We start from the raw sequence: 22,122 nt of genomic DNA, 5'->3' as shown, positions 1-22,122 counted from the left end.
TATCTAAACCTTTGTTAACAATACCAAAGTCCCGTTAGCTAAAAATATTAACAGTACGTTTGGTTCACTGTAATGGAATAGGGCTGTAATTGAATAGAGCTGTATTTGAATAGAGCTGTAATGGAATAGAACTGTAATAAGTAATTCAACTGCTTGGTTGAATGGAATGGAATAGAACTGTAATAATATTCTTGTGTTTGGTTGAATAGAATGATGTTGTAATAGCATAAGGAAAAAAAACTAAAATGACCAGAATACCCTTAGCAGATTTTTTTTAAGGTAGATGATTATTGTTATTGTTATTAAATTTTAATAAGATTATTATTGAAAATAATTTAATAAAAATAATAAATAGTTTAACCATATTTTAACATAATAATTATTAAATATAATTTAATAAAAAAACAATTTAATAACATTCTTAATATTATTATTATTATATGAGTTAAAAAATCAAAATATATAATACTATAAAAAAATATAATCACTTTATTATTTTTAAACTGCAATACATATTTAATGTGCTAAAATATCATTAGTGAAACAAATAATTTAATTATTCTACAAGAAAAAATAATTAAATATTAGAAGTAATAAATAACTTGAGAATTATATTTCACATCCAAACATAACATTCATGTATTAACAAAAAGTTACATGATTTCATTAGTTTATATGTCATAATCCATATGTTATAAACTTTTACAATCTCAAAAAAGTTTGAGATTCAATTTATTAAACTGAATTTGGTTTATAAACTCATTGTTTAATTGCTATATAATTGTTATTGCTTCTGCTTATTTTGTTTATTTATTATATAAGTATTATATTTTTGTTTGATTGTTTTATATCTAAAGTAAAAAAAGTTTCATTTTTCAAAAATATGCCCCAAAAAATTCATTTAATTTAATTGAATATATTTTACTTTAATAAGCGAATGCGGATACAACTTTTAATTTTTTTAACGAATATATATTAATAACTTGATAAATAAACAAAAAAAATGATCAAAAAATTACCTATTCTGTTCAATAATAATCCTCCTCCAATTTGCAACCGTTAACAAACATAATCAGAAATTTACCTGTTCTGTTCAATAATAATCCTCCTCCAATTTGCAACCGTTAACTATTGGGGGTTACGTACCAAATATTTGTCCAATTTGATTGGATTCAAGTTGTTGTTTAACCATCAAAAATTAATTTTATTTAATAATATGTTCACAATTCAGAATTAGCTTGCACAGACATGGAAGGGTTTTCTAAAGGATTCATTTACTTTGATTTCTAGACTTAGCCAATCCTTCAACTTCTGATTCAGCAACTGAATAAACAACCACGATTTCATACAAAATAATAGCAAACTCCAATACAACCATGACAAAACAAAAAAATAAGAATAAAAATGATTTGCAAACGATCAGTTTGTTCAACTTTCCAGTTTTATGATCGGACCACAAATTTTGGGTTCCACTAATTGATGCATGTGGTTAGACATAAGAGATTGGGCAAGAAAAATATCATGCCAAATACACTAAGATAGCAAAGAACCTAAACCTCAAATGGAATAAAACAAAGAAAATTTTAAAATCACATAATTTGATTCACAGCACATACCATCAAACATGTGTTTTGGAACAATGAAGTTTCAGCATCAACTGCAGAATTTATATAATAAAAAGGACTGATACCTCCAATTTTATTATGGTAAGTGCCAAGCAAAGATTATACTTTTCTAGAATGTAACTCACAAAATGTAGAAAATACTTCAAACAACAATACTCGAATAAAGAAGACTATAATTTGAAACAAGATGAAGGGCATCAAAACCGAAACAAGCACATGATTAACTTCATCCCAAAAAATATCCAGTAATTAAGTGTCAAGCAACAATAGCCTAAGCAGCTACATGAAAATAGAAACTACAAATATTTAAAAGCATCCAATATAATAAATGACATTTCTCATGTAATGTTCCCATAAAACTTTTACTAAAATAGATGGATTCATCAAAACAACCTCATAGCCAACTTAAGCCAAAGCTGCTGCAACCTTCTTCTTCCGTGCTACTTCAGTACCTAGTATCATGATCCAACACAAATATTTAACAAAATGAAAGGGGGAAAAGCCCTTAAACTAGAACAGAATATGTTTATATAATGAAATTAGCAATTTCGTACTTTCTCTGAGACCAATCTTGAACCTACGAGGAACGTGGCGAAGATACCTCATCTACTAATTCCAGTGGTCTTTTTTCAGATTGCCTTAACACTCCAGTTATCTGATTCCCACGATAAACAAGTACCCCTTATATTTACAATCCATTAACATACACACTCTTAAAACTCTCAAACATGATAATAGAGTAGCACATAGCCTAACAATCATTAGAGTTTGAATTAGAAACAAAAATGCATGATATTGTGGTCATTCTAACCCTTTTCGGCATGTCAACTAGAGGTAAATTTTGAACTTTCTATTCAAATTCATTCATCAATGGTTGCCAAACCCAATGTAATCCTACACTACATGGTACTTCAAACTACAAATTTTTAGAGCTAACAGGTCAAAAACTTTAGAAGCAACAACAAAATGAGTACTCCTCTCTAAAGAATGGATGATTACTTTCAAAGGAAAAGAGGGGATTTTTTAATTAAAAATGAAGCTTTTTAATCTCTCTAGTATTATTCTTAGCAATGACTGACCATTTAAGTAAGCTATCAAATGAGGAAAAAAAAACCCCACAACAAACTCTACTTAAACTGGCAGAGAGGAAAACAAAAGAAACAACGGAAAAGTGAAAAGATTTACCTGAAGAAGACTCCGATGAAGGCGAAGGAAGCAAAATCTACTCAAATGGATAACAAAAAGAGAAGAAAAATTTTAGGCTAAGAAAAATTTGTCGAGAGGAAAATGAAAGGAACAAAAGAATAGAGGAAAATGTTTACCAGAAGGAGATAAGTGAGAGGAGTTTTACTGGTTGGAGTTTAAGGAAGAAAGGAAAGAAGGAAGGTGAGAACTTGGGGAGGGTAAAATTGGGGAGATGAATGATTTTCAAAACAACGAATGACCATTCGGTGGGGAGGAGAGGGAATAGAAATGCTCTCTATTCTCTGCATAAGGCTGTAATGGAATACACCCGTCACAGGTATTCCACTCAACCAAACTGCTGTTTGTGGTGGGCCCACTGAATAGAATTGTAATGGTTTACCTATTACATTGAACCAAACAAGCTGTAAGAGTGTGTTTATTAACTATATTATCTTTTCAATTAATATAAAAATTAAAAAAAAGAATGTTGAACATGATGAATGGATAACTACTTATCACTTAATATTGAAAATATTAAATTAATTTTATTATTAAAAATATTATTTTTGAAATAAATTATTTATTCATTTTATTAAAAGTTAAAAAATTCAAAACTTTCTTTAATTTTGGATAAAAATAATTCAAAATAAAATAAAAAATAATAAAATTAAAATTATGAATAAAGGTTGAGGTATACGTTAAGTCTTTATACCCTTCATAAATTTAGAATTTAGTCTCTTTACTTTTTAGATTTTTAAATTCGGGTACTGTTAAAAGTGTTAAAAATATTTTGTTAAATTCAAGTTAATTAATTACATGACTACCAAATGAATATCTACCAGATGAATATTTATTTTTTTATTTTAAAATGTTAGATCAATAAAATTAATAACATTAAATTTTGATATCTAAAAATAAATAATTTAAATTCCTAAAATTTAAAACATAAAAATTAAATTCTAAATTTACTAAAAATACAAGCTTATAATAAAATCCATAATTACCCTTACAATTAAATTCAGGGAAAACATAAAATGCGGCGCCTCCAGTATTTGAACCAACAGAAAAAAGAAGAAACCTGGGATAAGGATCCATTTCGAAAAATTGTCGTGGGCTACATGCATATTGACGTGGGCGATCCAACTCGGATAAGCATCCACCACCTGTTTTTCTCTCTCAGCTCTGATGGGCACTCTCAATCTCTCTTTTCAAATACAAACCCGCTATATATCACCATCCTCACCCTCTTTCAATACCTTCACAATTTCTTTAACCACAAACAGAAAAAAATTCAACTGTTCACGTTTTTCTTTGTCGATGGGAAATCCCAATGATACCCATACCAAGTTAGTTCCCGGTGCTGCCGGTTTCCTGCTCCAAGACGTTCCTCACTTTACCGATTACCTTGATCATCTCCCCGTACTTCCTCTTTCTGTTTGTATATTTAATGATTCATTAAATGGGGATATTGGAACTTTGAGTGAACTGAGTTTGTTTTGTACTTAAAGGGGTGAAATTGCATTTACAGCCTTTATTATCTTTTGATCAGCTTTGGGTTTCATTGGTTTGTTGGGTATTAATGAACCCAGATTATTATTATTATTTTGGGGGGGGGGTATGTTAATGAGTTACGGAACTTTAATTAATATGTGCTTTCTTTTATTTCTCATTTATTTGTGTTTTATTCATGTGACAAGAGTTATCCAAATCCATTACAAAATAATCCAGCTTATTCAGTTGTCGAGTGAGTAAACCAAACCAAACCTTAATTAAGTTTTTTTTCATCAGCTAACCAAGATGAGTAATTTATTTGCATGCCTTTTTGTTTCACAGGCAGTACTTTGTTGATGAGGATGATACCGTCACTGAGAAGGTGAATCCTTCTCTTAGCGCTTGAACTTTTTTATTTTATGAGAAATTTATTTAGGAATAAAATGGAATTACATGGAGTCTTCTCTATTTAAAAAAAAAAAGCAAATTAATCCCTATTCATAAGATCAAATAAGAAATTGTTTTCTTTTTGTTAAAAATTTCATTCTGTTTGTAGAGTTAAAAACTGGTGTGGTTGATATATAGCCAGTTTTCAATAGTATAAGTGGATGTTGTTTTTAATTGAAAGACCAGTTTGCTCTTTAACATAATGTATAAGGACTATTTTGTTCATTTTTTAAGTAAAAGGGACAAATTGCAATCTGACTCTTAGTACAGGGGCCTCTATTACATTTTTACCTTTATTTAGAGTATGTATATATATCTATATTCCGTTAGAAACTTTGTTTTATGAAGGAATGCACTGAAATTTTGATTGTTTTCATTTTTGTACGTTCTTAATCAGTAGTATGGTTAACTGACACACTAGATTTTTAATCATAGATTGTTGTGCACAAGGAAAGTGCAAGAGGGGTGCATTTTCGACGCGCAGGACCTCGCCAAAAGGTACAATTGGTCATCTTGGTTCAATGCTATCGGGTTCAAAGTTATAAAATGATAAGCAATGGACAATTCACTGTCACATGCTGTGTGCTTCTCAGGTGTATTTTAAACCAGATGATGTTAATGCATGCATTGTAACATGTGGTGGTCTATGTCCTGGGCTCAACACGGTCATCAGGGAAATAGTGTGTGGCCTCTATCACATGTATGGTGTCCGAAAAGTTCTTGGAATCGATGTAAGTAATTTCGATCTTTAGGCATTCAAACCTATAATAACTTGGTTTAGCATCATGTAGTAATCTCACTAGCACATATACATGATCCATATTTAGGGAGGATATAAGGGTTTTTATGCAAAGAACACTATCACCTTAACACCTAAGTTTGTCGATGATATCCATAAACGTGGAGGTACGATTCTTGGAACTTCTAGAGGAGGTCATGATTCTGTCAAGATTGTTGACCGCATTCAGGATCGTGGGATCAATCAGGTGCGTTAAGGCGCTAGAGTAGAGGCTTTCATCGGAGCCTCCTCTCTGTTTTATTTGAATACATGCTAACTACATTTTGTTGGTTCTAATTGTATCCTTTAGCGGTTCAGGTCTATATAATCGGAGGTGACGGGACACATAAAGGAGCAGCTGTGATTTTTGAGGTATTACCATTAGCTATTTTCTATAAATGTCAAATCATGTATGTTTTAGCTTAACTAATTTTGCTCCGGGCAGGAAATAAGGCGACGTGGTTTGAAAGTAGCTGTTGCTGGAATTCCCAAAACCATTGACAATGACATTCCGGTACTGATCATATCTATAAACTTTGTCCTTGTTACTTGATCGACAAGTTAGTTAATCCGTGAATGGTGTATTGTGCGTGGTTGCTGATTTTGTTTAGGTTATTGACAAATCATTTGGTTTCGATACTGCGGTTGAGGAGGCTCAACGTGCCATTAAAGCAGCACATGTTGAATCTGAAAGTATTGGGAACGGCATTGGACTTGTAAAGCTAATGGGACGCTACTGCGGTATGAAATCGTGACCAACTGTTGCTAATAATGCTAGGTGTTTCTTAGCTTCATTTGTTCTTCGATCCTTTGCAGGTTTCATCGCGATGTATGCTACTCTCGCCAGCCGTGATGTCGATTGTTGCTTGATTCCAGAGTCACCATTCTATCTCGAAGGAAAAGGTGGACTTTATGAATATATAGGAAAACAACTCAAACAAAATGGACATATGGTCATTGTAATAGCTGAAGGAGCCGGACAGGAACTTCTTTCCGAAAGTTTGCAGTCCGTGGACCAGCAAGATGCTTCTGGTAACAAGCTTCTTCAAGATGTTGGGCTGTGGATATCTCACAAGATAAAGGTGCTACCTTCAATCGACTGACCTCTGCTTTTGTTCTATACATGGCTACTGATTCGATATACATCTTAGACTAAAATACTTCCTTACACATATTATAGGAGCATTTTGCAAAGAAGAAAATGCCCATTAATCTTAAATATATAGGTTAGTATCCTGTTCACTTTATTTTGTTTTCTTCCTCTTAAATATATGTGTGCAATATATTTGAGTTGAGAAATTTGGTTTGCAGATCCTACATACATGATCCGGGCTATTCCTAGCATTGCTTCAGATAATGTCTACTGCACCCTACTTGCTCATGGTGCAGTTCATGGAGCAATGGCAGGGTATACAGGCTTCACCGTTGGTCCTGTCAATGGCAGACATGCTTACATTCCGTTCAATGTACGTTTATTAACTTCTCTGTTAGTGAACACAGTTTAATGTTAGAAACCATTAACCTCAATCCAGTGGTCAGTCCGATTATGTTTAATCGTTGATTTTGTTTGGACTACTTTTTCCTTACCAAATTTTTTCACCAACAGCGAATCATCGAGAAACAGAACAAGGTTGTGATTACCGACAGGATGTGGGCAAGGCTGCTCTCTTCAACAAACCAGCCAAGCTTCTTGAAACCTAGAGATATAGCTGAAGCCAAGAAAGAGAAATATCCTGCGAATGGCATCTTGGATGGGAAGATTGTAAAGACAATGTCAATGAATTGACCAAAGACATGCCCTTGTAAGTTCCATCGCATAGTATACCATCACTAGATATGTACATATTTGGCTACCATTAATGGTTCAGAAACTTTGGAGTTCCTTTGCTGTAAGACAGGCCACTGATACAAATCATAGTAATTTAACAGTGGATTACAGAAGAAATGCATTGTGATTTAACAAATATATGTTATTCCTACAAAGCTTGGAGACACAAGCAAAGTAAGGATTCATGGAATTTAAGTAACAGAACATTCTTTGCATAATCAATATTCATCAAGAAAAGAATATAGAGGAACAAATGTATCTTAAGCTTTATATATGCCAGATGGATCAGCATCCTGAACAATCCATGGATGCTCAAGAAGCTTATGTAGTGGGAGGCGCTGGGAGGAATCTTTGACAAGCATCTGTAAATAATGTTGAAATGTGTTCAGTATATGCCAATGATGGAGCATTGTCGTTATATTTATGTATTTGCAAGTAATAAAAGCAACAAAAGATACCTGACTAATGAGGTCCTTGGCTGAAGATGAAACTATTGGTTTTGGAGGGAACTTCAAATCCACTTGCACAATCCTATGAATGGGGAAAAGAGTGAATAAGTTACGATAGATACTCAAAAGACGTACCCTAGTGAACTAGTTATGAAAAAGGAAACTTAAGTTTCAATCACGTTCTCTTTGTTTCAGAGCTCGGATTAATATTCTAAGAGTGTTCCTGGTCCCAAAAGAGGTACTCTTAGCTCAAACTGAAACAGAACTTGAACCTTTCTAAAATGCATCTCTTAACTCAGAATTGAAAATTAACCAAAAGCTCTAATCATGTTCTCTAGCCTCCGCAGCTCGGATTTACCTTCTAAGAGTGTTACTCGGTCTCAAATGAGGTACTCTTAGCTCAAAACTGAAAACAGAACTTGAAACTTTCTAAAATGCATTTCTTACTCAAAATTGAAAATTAACCAAAAGCTCTAGTGTCCGCAGCTCGAGTTTACCTTCTATAAGTGTCTGAATGTTCTTTGGCCTCAAAAGGCGGGACTCCATAAAGAAACTCATAGCACAACACACCAAGGCTCCAGATATCTACACTGGCATCATGCTCTACACTTTCGACTGTGGAGAATAGAAAATATAAGGTGAAACTTAGTTCAATGAGATGACAAACAGTGCAACATTACAGTGTACCGCTTAGTTCTATGGTTTACTACATACCCATTTCAGGAGGGAGATAATCAAGTGTACCGCACATAGTCCGCCTTCGGTTAAATGTATGCACAGACCATCCAAAATCTGCAATCTTTAGTTCACCCTGACAAGGAATCCGAATTGACTAGATAAGCACAATGAGACTTTCATTGAATAACCAAACGAGTACTAGGCATAGGTTAGGAATCACCTGTGCGCCGATTAACAGGTTTTCAGGTTTGATATCTCTGTGTATGACATGCTTTCCATGACAATAAATGAGTGCCCGAGCTAAAGAGGCAACATACTGCAGCAAAAAACATAAGCAACATATAAATCCATCGAACACAATACAAGCGCAACAATCCAATCGGGAAATGAAAAAGAAGAAACTCACGGTAGCAGCTCGTCGTTCGCTAAAGTATTTACATTTTTGCAGTTCTTTGTAAAGTTCACCCTTGGCTGCATATTCCAGAATCAGATAAACACGTTTCTGCAAAAAGGTTGTATTCAGAAAACCAAATGTTAATTCATACATAACATTTTCAATTACATACATACATCGTTGAATCATCAATATAGGCTCATACCTGATCATAGAAATATCCATAAAGCCTCAATATATTGGGATGGCGCAGGTGACTCTGTATTTCCACTTCTCGACGTAGTTGATGTTCAACTTGAGATTGTTGTAGTTGGCTTTTAAAAAGAACTTTGAGGGCCACAATATGATTGCTCTGTTGGAAAAATACACAAGAATCAGCCTAGTAATATCATTACAATGGGTGAGCATTTGATTTTTCCGGTCTATTCTGTCTGTTTTTCGAACTTACCACCGACCGAATCCTTCAAATTTCTTCATAGTTAATGAAAACAAAAGGAGAAATGAACGAAAAAGGAAGAAATAATTGAAAAAAAGAAGAAGAAACAGACCCTTTTTTCTCTGGCTAAATAAACGTGGCCAAACTTCCCCCGTCCAAGAGGCTTCCCAATGTCAAAATCGCCAAGGGTCCATCTTTTCTTTTCAGCTGCCGGAACCTCCGAAGAAACCTATAATGGATATCAACAAATTAAAAATACATACATAAAAGAAAATCCCTAACATTGTCTCAAAAAAACCCAAATTTTCAAAACCCGCTAATCCTAGATCTCAAAGGGCACAAAACTGGACGCAAATTTGTCAAAATTCTAAACTTTGAACCTAGAACCCTAAATCAACCCTATTGTAGAATTGAAACTTTCCATACGAAGACAACCCTTATCGGAATTGTTCTCCATAAAAAACCCTGAAATTTTGGGCTTTCTTCGGTTATTGAATGATTAAAAACAAAACACACACACACACACACAAAAAAAACTTCACCTTCTCTTGTTGTTGAGCCTCAGCAATCGCCATTTTTTTTTTTGAAAGAAAATCTTGGGGGAGGCCTACAGAGTTAAAGAAAAAAAGGAAATAAAAGAGGGGTTATGGAGGGATCTGGGAGGAAGCCCCCATTGCAACGGTCGAATTAGTAAAATGTGCCACGTGGGAGGGAACGGTTGTTTTTTAAAATTGTCTTCTTTTGAGATCTGAAGAGGGGAGCGTCTCTATTATGAGAGAGAAGAGACTAACGTCACATGGCTGTCATGTTAGCTAGTTAACGTCCTACGGCTATGATCCTATTTATTTCCTATCGTGGGCCAAACAAGGTCGTAAGTGAAAAAAAAAACAATTGGACTCGTCTCAAAATATTACGTATTTTTTTAAGGATAAAACTACTTATTTAATCACTAGAGGTTACTCGTGTTCCTATTTTGATCACTTACTTTTTAAGTTTTGTTATTTTAGTCACTTTTGTTAGATAAGTTATCGATTTTAGTTACTCTCGCTAGTTAAATTATTAATTTCAATCACTTTATCGTTAGAGTAGGATGGATCACCAAACATAATGTTGGCGTGCAGGGGCATATCTAAGGGGCTGGTAGGGGCCCGACCCCTTAAAATGAAAAAAATTTTCATTTAAGCTCTTTATAATTTATAAAATTTTAAATTAGAAATGATAAAATTACACTTTGGCATCCAAAAAATGATAAAAACTTTATTTAATCATCTAAATATTATAGAGATATAAGAAATTAAAATGATGAAATTATATTTTTACTATCATAAGAATATATAATTTAATTTCGTACCCCAAATCTTTTTGACTTCGCCTCTGCCCCTAAGTCATATTTCTTGATCTGCCACTATTGGCGTGGCCTAATATAATAATAAACTTAACCCTCAATGTTTATTTATTTTATTAATTTGATCTTGATTTTGAAAAAAAATAATAAATTTAACTATTAATATTTGCACATTATAACAATTTTGTCATGATTTTAGAAAATAAGAAAATAAAATTTTAATTTTAATTTAAAAAATAGAAATTCAAAAATTATTGAAACTTATAAAAATATATACTCAATAAATTATAAAAAGTAGGTTTAACCCTTGAGCAACGCCATGAAAGGTTCCCTTTATCTCTTTCTTTTCTCTTTTTCTTTATTTATCGTGTGAATTTTGCATCTTCGTTTTTTACTTGTGATTTTGCAAATTGTGTTCGATGAGCAGAGATGCAAAGATATTGCAAGAGAAATTGGTGAAAAAGGCGACACAAGAGATGAGAGGAGAAAACCATCAGAGCAAAAAAGCGGTAAGTAAAAATAATAAATATCAGAAGAAATTAGATTGTATGAGATGATTTTTTTCTATTGTTGATTTGACCAGACAATCAACGTCACGATTATATATCTAATCATAAAAAGTCAATTACTAGTAGTTAAATTATTTATCACAAAGTAAAATGATCTGTGACTATGTTTTACTTTTCATCTATTATGTAATACTGATAAGAGAACATCATTTTATTTGGGCTATGAATTATTGTTGTAAAATGATATACATACACAAAAGTCGTATGCTCAACGTACCAACTTTTAGTTACTTATCTATTAGAATTCAGGCTTTCATTTACATCAAAGTATACGAGTCACGGCTGTAATACCCTGAAAATTTTTACAGTAAGATATTATCCTTGATATAGTAAAATAAGGAAATAAAGTGACAAAAAGGGAAATTTTGAGTTATGTTAATATTGAGAAGTATATTATTATATATTAATTCAAGAAAGGACTAAATTGTAAAAGTGAGAAAAGTTTTGTTACACAAGAGTAAATATTCATAATTTGAGGGGTTAAAGTGTAAATATGAAAAAGTTGAAGGACCAATAGTGTAAATAATTTAAGAGTGGAATGATCTAGAAATTAAGGAAAATGGATGAATTAGGACCAAATTGAATAGATGAAGAACTATGAGGGACTAAATTGCAATTTTACCAAATTAAATGATGACTCAAGGATGGAATTTTAAAAGATAATGAAGGGAAAAATGGTCAATTGGAAGAGAGAGAAATCTAGAAAGTAATAATGATGCTAGAGATATTTTGATATTTTATAATTATTTAATTAGATAAATATTATTTTATTAATACTTTAATAAGATATTTTATTATTATTTTATTAGTATATAAAGAAAGAAAGATGAGAAATTCTCATCAATATTTTCCCATGCACTAACGTGAGAGAAAGAGAGGAAGAAAGAAAGTTTTGCTTTCTTTACAATTTGGTCCTTTTACCAAAAATTCACCATTTTCACCCAAAAATCAAATGAATTTCCATAGCTACCAAGAGACAAAAATGTTAAGGAGAGCATGGGGAGTTAGAATAACAAGTTGGATTCAAGAAATAGAGGCTGGAGGAGAGAGAAAATCAAGTTAAAGATTAGTATCAATAGAACAAGGTAAGTATATCAAGATTTCAATATGTTTTTAAGTTTGCTATTATTGACAAAGCATGGAAATAATGTTATAGTAGAGTTTTCTTACATAAGGTCCTATGTTTTTGATATGTTAGTGAAGAGAAAATAAGAGAAAGTGATAAGAAATGGTGTAGAAAAAGAAAATAAGGGTGTTATAACATGGTAATTAATAGCTTGCACAAAAACAGTTTGGACAGCAGCAGTAGACTAACTTTGAAAAATCACCATAAATTTTAGAAATCGAATTAGAAGATGGAAAAAATATGGAATTAAAGCTTATTGAGTATAGTTTCTCATAAAAGAAATAGTGTAAGCAATGGATTTGTAAATTTTAAGATATAATTAATTTTGTGAGACAAGGTCAGAATGAATTCGGGTTCCCCTGTTCTGACTTTGAAAAATCATAAACAATTGAATAAAAATAATTAGGGGCTTAAATTTATATTTCTAAAATCCTGAATGAGTCTATTTTTAAGAGAAACAAACAAGAACATCATTTGAATCCTGTATGAGGAGATAATTAATTTTTGGTGAAGAGGGGTCAGAATTGTCAGATAGCAGAACAGGGGTAACTTTAAAGAATAAACTGTACTTATTGGCTAAACCAAAAATTCTGAAATTTTTATGGTAAGAATATATATGAGTCTAGATTCATGGAAAATTATTGGATATTAATTTGGAGTTCTATAGATCCAGATATAAATAATTTAGTAACTATGATGCAGATAGACAACTTGAATATTCGTAAAAGTAAATAATAAAAATTATGGATAATGTTACTTACAAGTGTGTTATCTACATTAAGGATGTGGGATGGAGAGGAGGAGGAGGAAAAATATGTATGAATATTCATCTAGCATGGCTAATTTGCATATTTTAGGCTCAGGGACAAAATTGAATAAAAGTAAAATTTTATGGGCAATTTTGTAAACATTTCAGAAATGACCAAATTGCATGAAATGGATTATTTTATTATTTAAATTACAAAATTGAATGAAATTATTAATTTAGTTCAAGATCAGGGGAAAACATGTTTTAGGGATTAAATTGAAAAAGTGTTGAAATTATGAAAAATTCTGATATTTTATAGAATTCATGGATTTTTATCAATATATATGAGAATAATAGCTGGAAATAAGGATTAAATTGCAAGAATTTTATTTTCCAGACCCTAAGGATGAAATCGTCATTAATTAAAAGTTTAGGGGCAAAATGGTAATTTTGCCTAGAGCATTAATTAAATGCATTAGAATATGAAATGAATGAAAATGATGATCAAATTTATTTATAAAGATCCGGACGACTCAAATATGAGACTTGATCGTGGAAAAGAAAAGATATCAGATTAATGAAATTATAAATACAAACAAGCAATGAGGTAAGTTCGTGTAACTTGAATTGTATTCTTAAATGCTTGAGATTGTATGTTATTTATGTGAATATGATTTGAATGTTCATTGTATGAAAATTTATGAAACAATGATAAATTTGATAAAAGGAAAAGAAATCCCGGTTGAATAAAAGGAAAATTCGATAGATCTCTGAAAAGGAATTGACGATAAAAATGATCTAGCTCGGACGGGTGATCCTATCCTGATATAGCCCTCCCGAAGAATATGTGTAAAATGGATTTAGCCCGGACGGGTAATCCGAATTAAGGTCTGAATTTAGCCTGGACTGGTAATTCAGATCCAAGCTCATTAGAGTAATTGTCGTTGCAGGGGATTTAGCCTGGACTGGTAATCCCGACAATACTCTACGAGTTTATATTACAGGGGATTTAGCCTGGACTGGTAATCCCACTGTAAGGATAAGGTTCGCGGGAGTGTGCTCTCTGATATGAAATGTGTAAGACCATGGTTGAAAGATACCATGGCAACCTGTGTGTAAGACCATGGTTGAAAGATACCATGGCAACCTGATATGAGACGTGTAAGACCATGGTTGAAAGATACCATGGCAACCTGATATGAAATGTGTAAGACCATGGTTGAAAGATACCATGGCAACCTGATATGAGATGTGTAAGACCATGGTTGAAAGATACCATGGCAACCTGATATGAGATGTGTAAGACCATGGTTGAAAGATACCATGGCAACGTGACATGAAAAGAATAAGACCATGGTTGAAAGATACCATGGCAACATGACAGAAAATGAGTAAGACCATAGTTGAAAGACACTATGGCATCACGTCAAAGATAAATAAGACCGTGGATGGGAGACGCTATAACATCTGTTGAACAATCGATATTCAGGTAAAATGTATCAGATGACGAATGGTTATATGAAATGGTTGTGTGAAATGTTTACAAGAACTGGTCATATGGAAATATATGTACAAAAGCGTTGTATGAAATAATTATGAAAATGGATAAATGAAATAAGTATAAGTACATGGAATATAATTTATGTTAAGTTTGATATAAGCTATTACCAGGATAAATATACATAAAATATATGGAAATGATGAAGCATAAAATATTGATATAATGAAATGAATGATATATGCTTGTGAAGAAACGGTAAGAGCGTGATATGTTTCATGACATGTACATATATGATTATCTTTGATATGTTGATACAAGGAAATTATGTAATTGAGACTATTATTAAACTCAAGTGCGACATGTCGAGAAAATAGATATATCAATGTTGAATTTATATGAGATATGTGCAAGTATACTAACAATGTTGTTGTTTGATGCTTATACAAGTGCCAAACTGTTGATTGAATGGTAATATATTTATTTTATATGATGCATTGAATCGGTAAGTATTTTAATTTTTTTTAGTGATCTGCAAATGGTAGTAATGGTCCGAAACCCTGTTCTGGCAGCGGATACGGGTTAGGGGTGTTACACACGCATTCATAGTCTATCATCTATTCAGAATTAAGGTATGCCACATTATGATTGACAGAAATTAATAAATTCATAAACAAATTTAGTCAATCACATCTATGTTTCTATCTTCTATGAGTCATCTATTTCGATACCCAACACAACGTATCTCCCCAATTAGACTTGATAGACAACATATTAGTTTTTTTGTCAAAATTTCAATCTCGATTTAACTGATGACATATTTAGATTATCTATTAATACAAGCAGTCTCTCCACATTACTATCCGACCACTTAATATTAGTTAAATGTTAGATAACCAGTAAATTAATATTTGCTTTCATCTTGCTTTGTGTGCAAAAATCGTTGACGACAATATACAAATATACTAATGAAATTGATGCATATTTCATTAAGCCAATTTATTCGAAAAACATAAATACATATGGACGAGAATACTACACCAAAGATATTAGATCCTAACAAGTGCGACGTGGCAGCGATCACTGCATTGTCTTAGATCCACAATTACGTGCAAGGTAAGCGTAATATACGCCACTAGGAGCGGCGGACCGTTTGGAATATGGAAGGAAATAAGCTTGCAAGTAGAGCTAGGGATATGATCATAATATGAAGGATCTCGAATTAGAAGTGTTGAATTTAATTACTGCTTGGTTTGGTGTGTTTTTTATCCAAATTTGCATGCATGCATCGTAAATAATATGTTTTTGCGGTTTATAATTTGTAACATTATATTCTCTTTTGTCTAGAGTGTAGTTCCACGGCCAGAGGCGGAGACTTGGTCCCGAATGATAAAATTTCAGTTTTAGTCCCTTTAAAATAATACAATTGTAACTGAAAATTTTAATGAAAATTTGTACTCTTAAATCCGATATAGAAAAAACAAATCATCCTATATTATCGAGTTGGATCTGCTAGGGTTATTTTACCATCCCTTTCTCTCACCCTCCTTACAAGTTCTCAATTCCTCTTCCTCTTTCATTTTCTCACTTTCTTTCCCATTTTTTTGTCGTTGATCGGACCAGACAATCAGAGCCGTTCATCTTGTCAAATGATCGAAACAGACGCGAGACCATAACTCGGAAGCTCAACAACTCAGCTCCATCACCTCGCCAGACGGCCAAGTTTTTGACGGCAACCACACTGGGGGCAATGTTGCTTTTCTTGTCAGGGTTAACCTTTACTGGCACGGTTTTCGCTCTTGTCATGGCGACACCACTCGTGGTGTTGTTCAGTCCGGTTCTCGTCCCAGCTGGGCTAGCCATCTTGCTTGTCACAACTGGGTTCTTGTTCTCAGGTGGGTGCGGCGTGGCGGCCATCACCGCGTTGTCGTGGATCCATAATTACGTTCAAGGTAAGCATAATACTCCGCCAGGAGCTGCGGACCATTTGGAATATGAAGGATCTCGATCTAAAAGTGTTGAATTTACTGTCTGGTTTGGTGTGTTTTTTATCCAAATTTGCATGCATACACAGTAAATAATATGTTTATGGGGTTTATAATTTGTAACATTTCATGCTTTTCTCCGGTTCTCTTTTGTTGCTGATTAGATTCATTTTTGTTTTTATTTTTTTAAATTACTACGTTTTGTCTTCCGCAACTGAGTGTAGTTCCACGTACACAGGCAGTGCCAGGAGCTTGGTCCAAATGGTAGAATTTCAGTTTTCGTTCCTTTACAAATAATATAATTATAAAATTATATTTTAGTCTCAGAATTCATATTTTAAGTCTTACCTCCTTAAAAAATATTGGTCAAATTCTACTATTATTCCCCCTGTTATGCGTACATTATGAGTTTTATATTTTAATTTAGTCATTTTAGTTATTGTACTTTTTTATTTGGTCAATTTTAGTTTTTATATTTTTTAAATTTTGGAATTTTAGTCATGACCTAAATAGTAATAGTTGAATTCATTTGGCTAGATTTTATTATTAGTTCCTTACTATGTATAAAGTTATAAATTTAGTCAATGTTCTCTAATTTATATTTTTTTAGAATTTTGAAAATTTAACCTTGATGTACATAAGGACCATTAAATTAATTAATTAATTTTTTTCGTGAGTAATATATGAAAATAAAAAATTAGCATTACATTTTATGTGTGATAATATATCTGCCTGTTGTCATATAAGATTTTGAAAACAGAATTTAATAAATTTAACTGATAACATCTAGTTAGGATTTAAATTTCAGAACTTGAATAATCATATTAAATTATAGGGACTAAATCTACTAATATCATAGTTTAACCAAAAGTTCCCTGTAAACAGCTAAGTTCTACCGTCTACGAGCCAAAAACAAGGGGGGTTAGTTTCTGCGGTCAACTTTCCAGCATTGAAGATCTCGAAAGTTCGCTTTGTATACCGGTTCATGTTAAAACCGGCACCGGTCAAAATGCAGAAGTATAGGGTTGTGGACACGTGGACCACCTATTTGTTATTTTATTTTTGGACGGGAGGTTAGAGGTATTCATGGTATGATCCAATTGTAAAATATTTAGATGATTTTAAATTGGGTTCTATTTAAAAAGAAAATTTAATTTTTTGTTCAAGTTTAATTTAATTTAAAAATAAATTTAACCCAACTTGACCCACCATTTATTTTATTTTTTAGATTAATTTTTATTTAAAAATAAATTTTAAAAAATAAATATACTATAATAAATATTTTAGTATATTAAATATAAATTTTAAAAAATATTTTGGATTAGATTATTTAATTTTATAAATTTTTTTAGATTTTAAATTATTAATTTAATTATTATTGAATTAATGATTTAATATAAATATTATTTAATATAATTTTTTATAACAAAATATATTGCTCAAACCAAAATAATATTATTCAAGGCCTGAAATTTTCGAAGGAGCCTTCCAACTTGAGGGGCGGATGGTTTGTTCCATCAGCAGTTATAGGTGAGGCCATCCGGCCCCTAAACCGCTGTTTGGTCAGAGATCTTTACTTCAATGAAATCTGGGCTTAAAAAGCCACACCCATTCGTGCACCACAACAGCTTTTTCAGTTTTTCTCAGTCTATTGCACCATTCATAGTCGTTGCAATTTGACATATTTCGTTTTTAAACAAATATATTTACAAATTAATTTATTATGTTGTGTATAATTCTGACAATGGAATAAAAAAGAATTATACTACTATCATGCGTTTGTTTTTGAGTTAATATTTGTTAGAGAATAAGGATAGATCTAACCTATTTAATTCTGTTTTTAAGTTTTTTTTCCCAACCCGGACAAAAGGTGATTCAGGATGACATTTAAATGGTCAAAACACACTAAATATTTATCGAAACCTTGATATTGATGTACATAACGATCAATATGATTCATATCGAAACTGTATCGACAATAATGATAAATATATTTATTTAATTTCAGTGCCGCAATAGCTATATTAATAAAAAAAATATAATAATTTATTTGACTCTTTAATTTTATAATAGAAAAAATATTTTTACCCTCTATTTAAATTTTTTTATCTTCAAAATGAATAGAAAAATTAACATTTGTTAAAAAAATATATTTAATTTTAACAAAATTAATTACTTACATGCATACAAATAGTCTACCACGTAGATGCTACATCAATAAAGTTAATAAAAGTTGTGATGATTTAATAAATAATGCAAGTTTAAGAGCTAAAACAAACAAAAAAATTAAATGGAAGGCTAAAATAATTCTTTTATAAAGTTAGAGGATCAAATAAATCATTATGCCTAAAAAAATTGCTTAAAAAACTTTACCTCAAAAATTATACTACATTTTATATACACAAACAAACCCTGGAGGCTATTTTACTAAATTGACCTAAAAAATTTTGATATTTATAAAAATGACCTAAGTTAAAAAACAATCACCAAAATAACCTGAAATGAATAGTAGAATGTGGTTTTGGCCTGTCAATGGCCGACACCAGGGTTTTTTTTTAAAAATCGTATCATACTGGTATACAAAAACACCAGTATTTAAAAAAAAATTAGTGTTGGCCTGTCAATGGCCGGCACTAGTATTTAAAAAAAATTTTAAATTTTTTTGGTGCTGGCCTGTCAATAGCTGGCACCAGAATACAAGTTTTTAAAAAATAAATTTTTGGTGCTGGCCTGTCAATGGCCTGCACCAGTATTAAAAAAAATTTCAAATTTTTTTGATGCTGGCCTATCAATGGCTGTCACCAGAATACAAGTTTTAAAAAAAATTTGGTGCTGGCCAGTCAATTGCCGGCACCAAAATACGAGTTTGTAAAAAAAAATTAGTGCTGGCCTGTCAATGGCCGGCACCAGTATTAAAAAAAATTCAAAATTTTTTTGTGCTGGTCTGTCAATGGCAGACACCAGAATATGAATTTAAAAAAAAAAATTGGTGCTGGTCAATCAATGGCCGACACCAGTATTAAAAAAAATTCAAATTTTTTTAGTGCTGGCCTGTCAATGGCCAGCACCAGAATACGAGTTTTAAAAAAAATTGGTGTTAGCCTGACAATAGACGGCACCAATATTAAAAAAAATAATTTTTTTGTGCTGGTATGTCAATGGTCGGCACCAGAATACGAGTTTTTAAAAAGAAAATTTGTGGCCGGCACCAGTATTAAAAAAAAGAATTCAATTTTTTTTGTGCTGGCTTGTCAATGGCCGGCACCAGAATACGAGTTTTTTTTTTAAAAAATTTGGTGCTGGCCTATCAATGATTCTTTAATGTTGACGGGAGGGTTCGGGATAGGTGTGTGCAACCGAACTGCCTCAAAACCAGACTTCCATCGTGCCACTCCACCATATGGAAATGAATCAACGACACATTTGACACGAACAACTGTTGCTACTCGGTAACCCATGATGGTACGAGTGCCGCGATATGTTCCTCGTTATATGGCATCCATATGAACTGCATAATATAAAGAGCACGTTATATTTAATTTTTTTCTTGTGCAATTATTGTATTTAAAAAAAAGAAATTCGGAATCGTATTTTACAGCATCCCCAGAACGAGTCTCTATCATCATACGGTACATAAGTACCGTGAATGATCGGTCGATTCCCGGTACAGCTGCCCATCTAAAAAAAAAGAAAAAATTATTGTATTATTTTCAATATGAAAAAAACAAGTATACTAGAGTATACAATTAAAAAATAGATGGAAAATTGAACTATATATTTACCTATTAACAAGTGGCCAGACATACAGTTGGTGGCTTACTGATGCTAGAAATGGCATTCGATATAATGCCCAAGACTGCAATAGAAGGCAGCGATCGCCCATTGTTTTTTTAAACGGTTTTGTTGCTCAACAAAGCTCGCGGTATAAGCATGCCAACACTGCAGAGCCCCAACTAAATCTTCCGGCAAGCTTTAGATCTTCTAGTAAGGGGAGATACATTATTGAGACTTTATTTTTATTTACGTCCGGCATTAGTTTCCCACCTATAAGTTGAAGAATAAATGCTCTCGCAACGTAAATAATGTCCATCTGTGTTGGACTGCTCGGAAGATGTCAGAAGTTTTGTTTTAACCAAGTAAATTTAATATGTGTTAATCGTCATTCTTCGTCGTTCGGGGCACCCTTCCAAGTAACCGCTCGGAAGTGCCCCATGGATCGGGCACTCTTCCAAGCCCAGTCACTGCTTTGCCGTTTACAGATAGCCCTAGTTGGACTGCTACATCTTGCAGTGTAATAATAACCTCTCCACACAGGAGGTGGAACGTATGTGTCTCCAGGCGCCATCTTTCAACTAAGGCCGATATTAAATCGGCTTGTAACTCAGATATCTGAATGTATGCTGCTACCCCAAAATCTGCTAAATTCAAATATGATAAAACTCTTCGATCGGGAAAATAACAGGGATCATGCAGCCGGGGTCTCACAATTCGGTACAGATCATGCGTTTATAGTAAATATATAATGTTATATTTCTCATTTAAAAAAAGAATTTAAAAAAATGTTTAAAATTAAATAAGACATTTTATTTCTCGTTTACCTGATGCACATTAGCTGCAATGTGATCGTTATCATTTAAAAGAACATTAAAAATAGGATCCATGGAGTGATCGGCAGTCGTCGGCGGTGAACAGTGATTGTCGGAGGTGTCTAGAAGTGCTCGGTGGTCGTTGATGGTCGTCGGAATAACCTATTTATAGTGGGGGACCATTTGGCTTCAATAGCAAAATTGAAAAAAAAAAGTATGAAATGGCCGGCCAATTTGACCTGTGACACAGGCCTGACACAGGCGTCATAGATGAGTCTTGTCAACTTTTTTTTTCATTTTAATTTAATTTAATTTAATTTCAATTATTTAATTTCAATTATTTTTTTCAATTCATTTCATATTATTTTTTTCATATTATTATTTTCTTTTCATATTATTTTTCATATTATTTTTATACTATTTTTCATATTGTTTTTTTTCAATTCATTTAATATTATTTTTTTCATATTATTTTTTTTCAATTCATTTTATATTTTATCAAATTAATTAGAAGTAGTCTTAATATCAGGGTCATTTAAATTTTTTTCATCTATTTTTTAAAATTTTTTATATTTTATTTTTTGTCAATTTAAATTTAAAATTTGTTAATTTTATTTCATATTTTCATATTTTCTCATATTATTTTTTTAGATTTCTTAGGCCTGACACCATATTTATCAAGTTTGATAAAAAGTCATTTGGAGGTCATTTGAACTTTTAAAAAGCAAGCTGAAGCCGGCCATTGCAAGGCCATTGTCAGGCCTATGCTTAAGTGATGCAGGCTAGGACTGCAGATTAGTCTTGTCAAAATTTTTTTTCATTTCTTTTCATTTTAATTTTATTTCATTTCATTCTAATTTTATTTCCATTCACATTTTCATTTCATTTAAATCATATTATGTTTTTTCCAATTCCAATTTATTTTTTTCTCAATTCATTTATATTATTTTTAAA

At 32.1% G+C, this 22,122-nt stretch overlaps 3 protein-coding genes and 1 long non-coding RNA gene across 6 annotated transcripts; 2 read left to right on the top strand and 2 right to left on the bottom strand.

Moving 5' to 3' along the window:
* Positions 1–1,826: 1,826 nt before the first annotated feature.
* LOC107929893 (uncharacterized) lies at positions 1,827–4,018 on the bottom strand. The gene is made up of 4 exons (XR_001692916.2): positions 3,889–4,018; positions 2,811–3,210; positions 2,180–2,280; positions 1,827–2,077 (listed from the first exon to the last, which is right to left on the bottom strand). It is a non-coding gene; the product is annotated as an uncharacterized lncRNA (long non-coding RNA).
* LOC107929968 (ATP-dependent 6-phosphofructokinase 6) lies at positions 3,927–7,492 on the top strand. Of its 2 annotated transcripts, XM_016861523.2 has the most exons (13): positions 3,927–4,229; positions 4,508–4,554; positions 4,644–4,683; positions 5,184–5,246; positions 5,342–5,479; positions 5,576–5,734; positions 5,845–5,898; positions 5,972–6,040; positions 6,138–6,267; positions 6,343–6,608; positions 6,707–6,752; positions 6,838–6,992; positions 7,133–7,492. In XM_016861523.2, the coding sequence occupies exons 1-13, from the start codon at positions 3,996–3,998 to the stop codon at positions 7,310–7,312; spliced, it is 1,581 nt and encodes a 526-aa protein (XP_016717012.2). In that variant the 5' UTR covers positions 3,927–3,995; the 3' UTR covers positions 7,313–7,492. The 2 variants fall into 2 exon arrangements, with proteins under 2 accessions (XP_016717012.2, XP_016717013.2); XM_016861524.2 differs by lacking the exons at positions 4,508–4,554; positions 4,644–4,683.
* On the bottom strand, positions 7,460–10,120 carry LOC107929969 (serine/threonine-protein kinase Aurora-1). Its single transcript, XM_016861525.2, has 9 exons — positions 9,854–10,120; positions 9,424–9,540; positions 9,081–9,227; positions 8,888–8,983; positions 8,702–8,797; positions 8,518–8,614; positions 8,301–8,418; positions 7,813–7,885; positions 7,460–7,716 (listed from the first exon to the last, which is right to left on the bottom strand). Exons 1-9 carry the CDS (start codon positions 9,884–9,886, stop codon positions 7,615–7,617), a joined length of 879 nt encoding a protein of 292 aa, XP_016717014.1. The 5' UTR covers positions 9,887–10,120; the 3' UTR covers positions 7,460–7,614.
* A 5,741-nt stretch (positions 10,121–15,861) lies between these two features.
* Positions 15,862–17,781, top strand: LOC107929910 (oleosin Ara h 15.0101-like). 2 transcript variants are annotated; one of them, XM_016861440.2, is made up of 2 exons: positions 15,862–16,549; positions 17,468–17,781. In XM_016861440.2, exons 1-2 carry the CDS (start codon positions 16,348–16,350, stop codon positions 17,506–17,508), a joined length of 243 nt encoding a protein of 80 aa, XP_016716929.2. In that variant the 5' UTR covers positions 15,862–16,347; the 3' UTR covers positions 17,509–17,781. The 2 variants fall into 2 exon arrangements, with proteins under 2 accessions (XP_016716929.2, XP_040973094.1); XM_041117160.1 differs by lacking the exon at positions 17,468–17,781 and adding an exon at positions 16,821–17,026.
* The last annotated feature ends 4,341 nt before the right edge of the window (positions 17,782–22,122 follow it).

The sequence above is a fragment of the Gossypium hirsutum genome, chromosome A07, assembly GCF_007990345.1.
Source record: "Gossypium hirsutum isolate 1008001.06 chromosome A07, Gossypium_hirsutum_v2.1, whole genome shotgun sequence".
NCBI lineage: Eukaryota > Viridiplantae > Streptophyta > Magnoliopsida > Malvales > Malvaceae > Gossypium > Gossypium hirsutum.
Note: the sequence above shows the minus strand (reverse complement) of the source record. Positions and strands in the feature narration are given on the sequence as shown.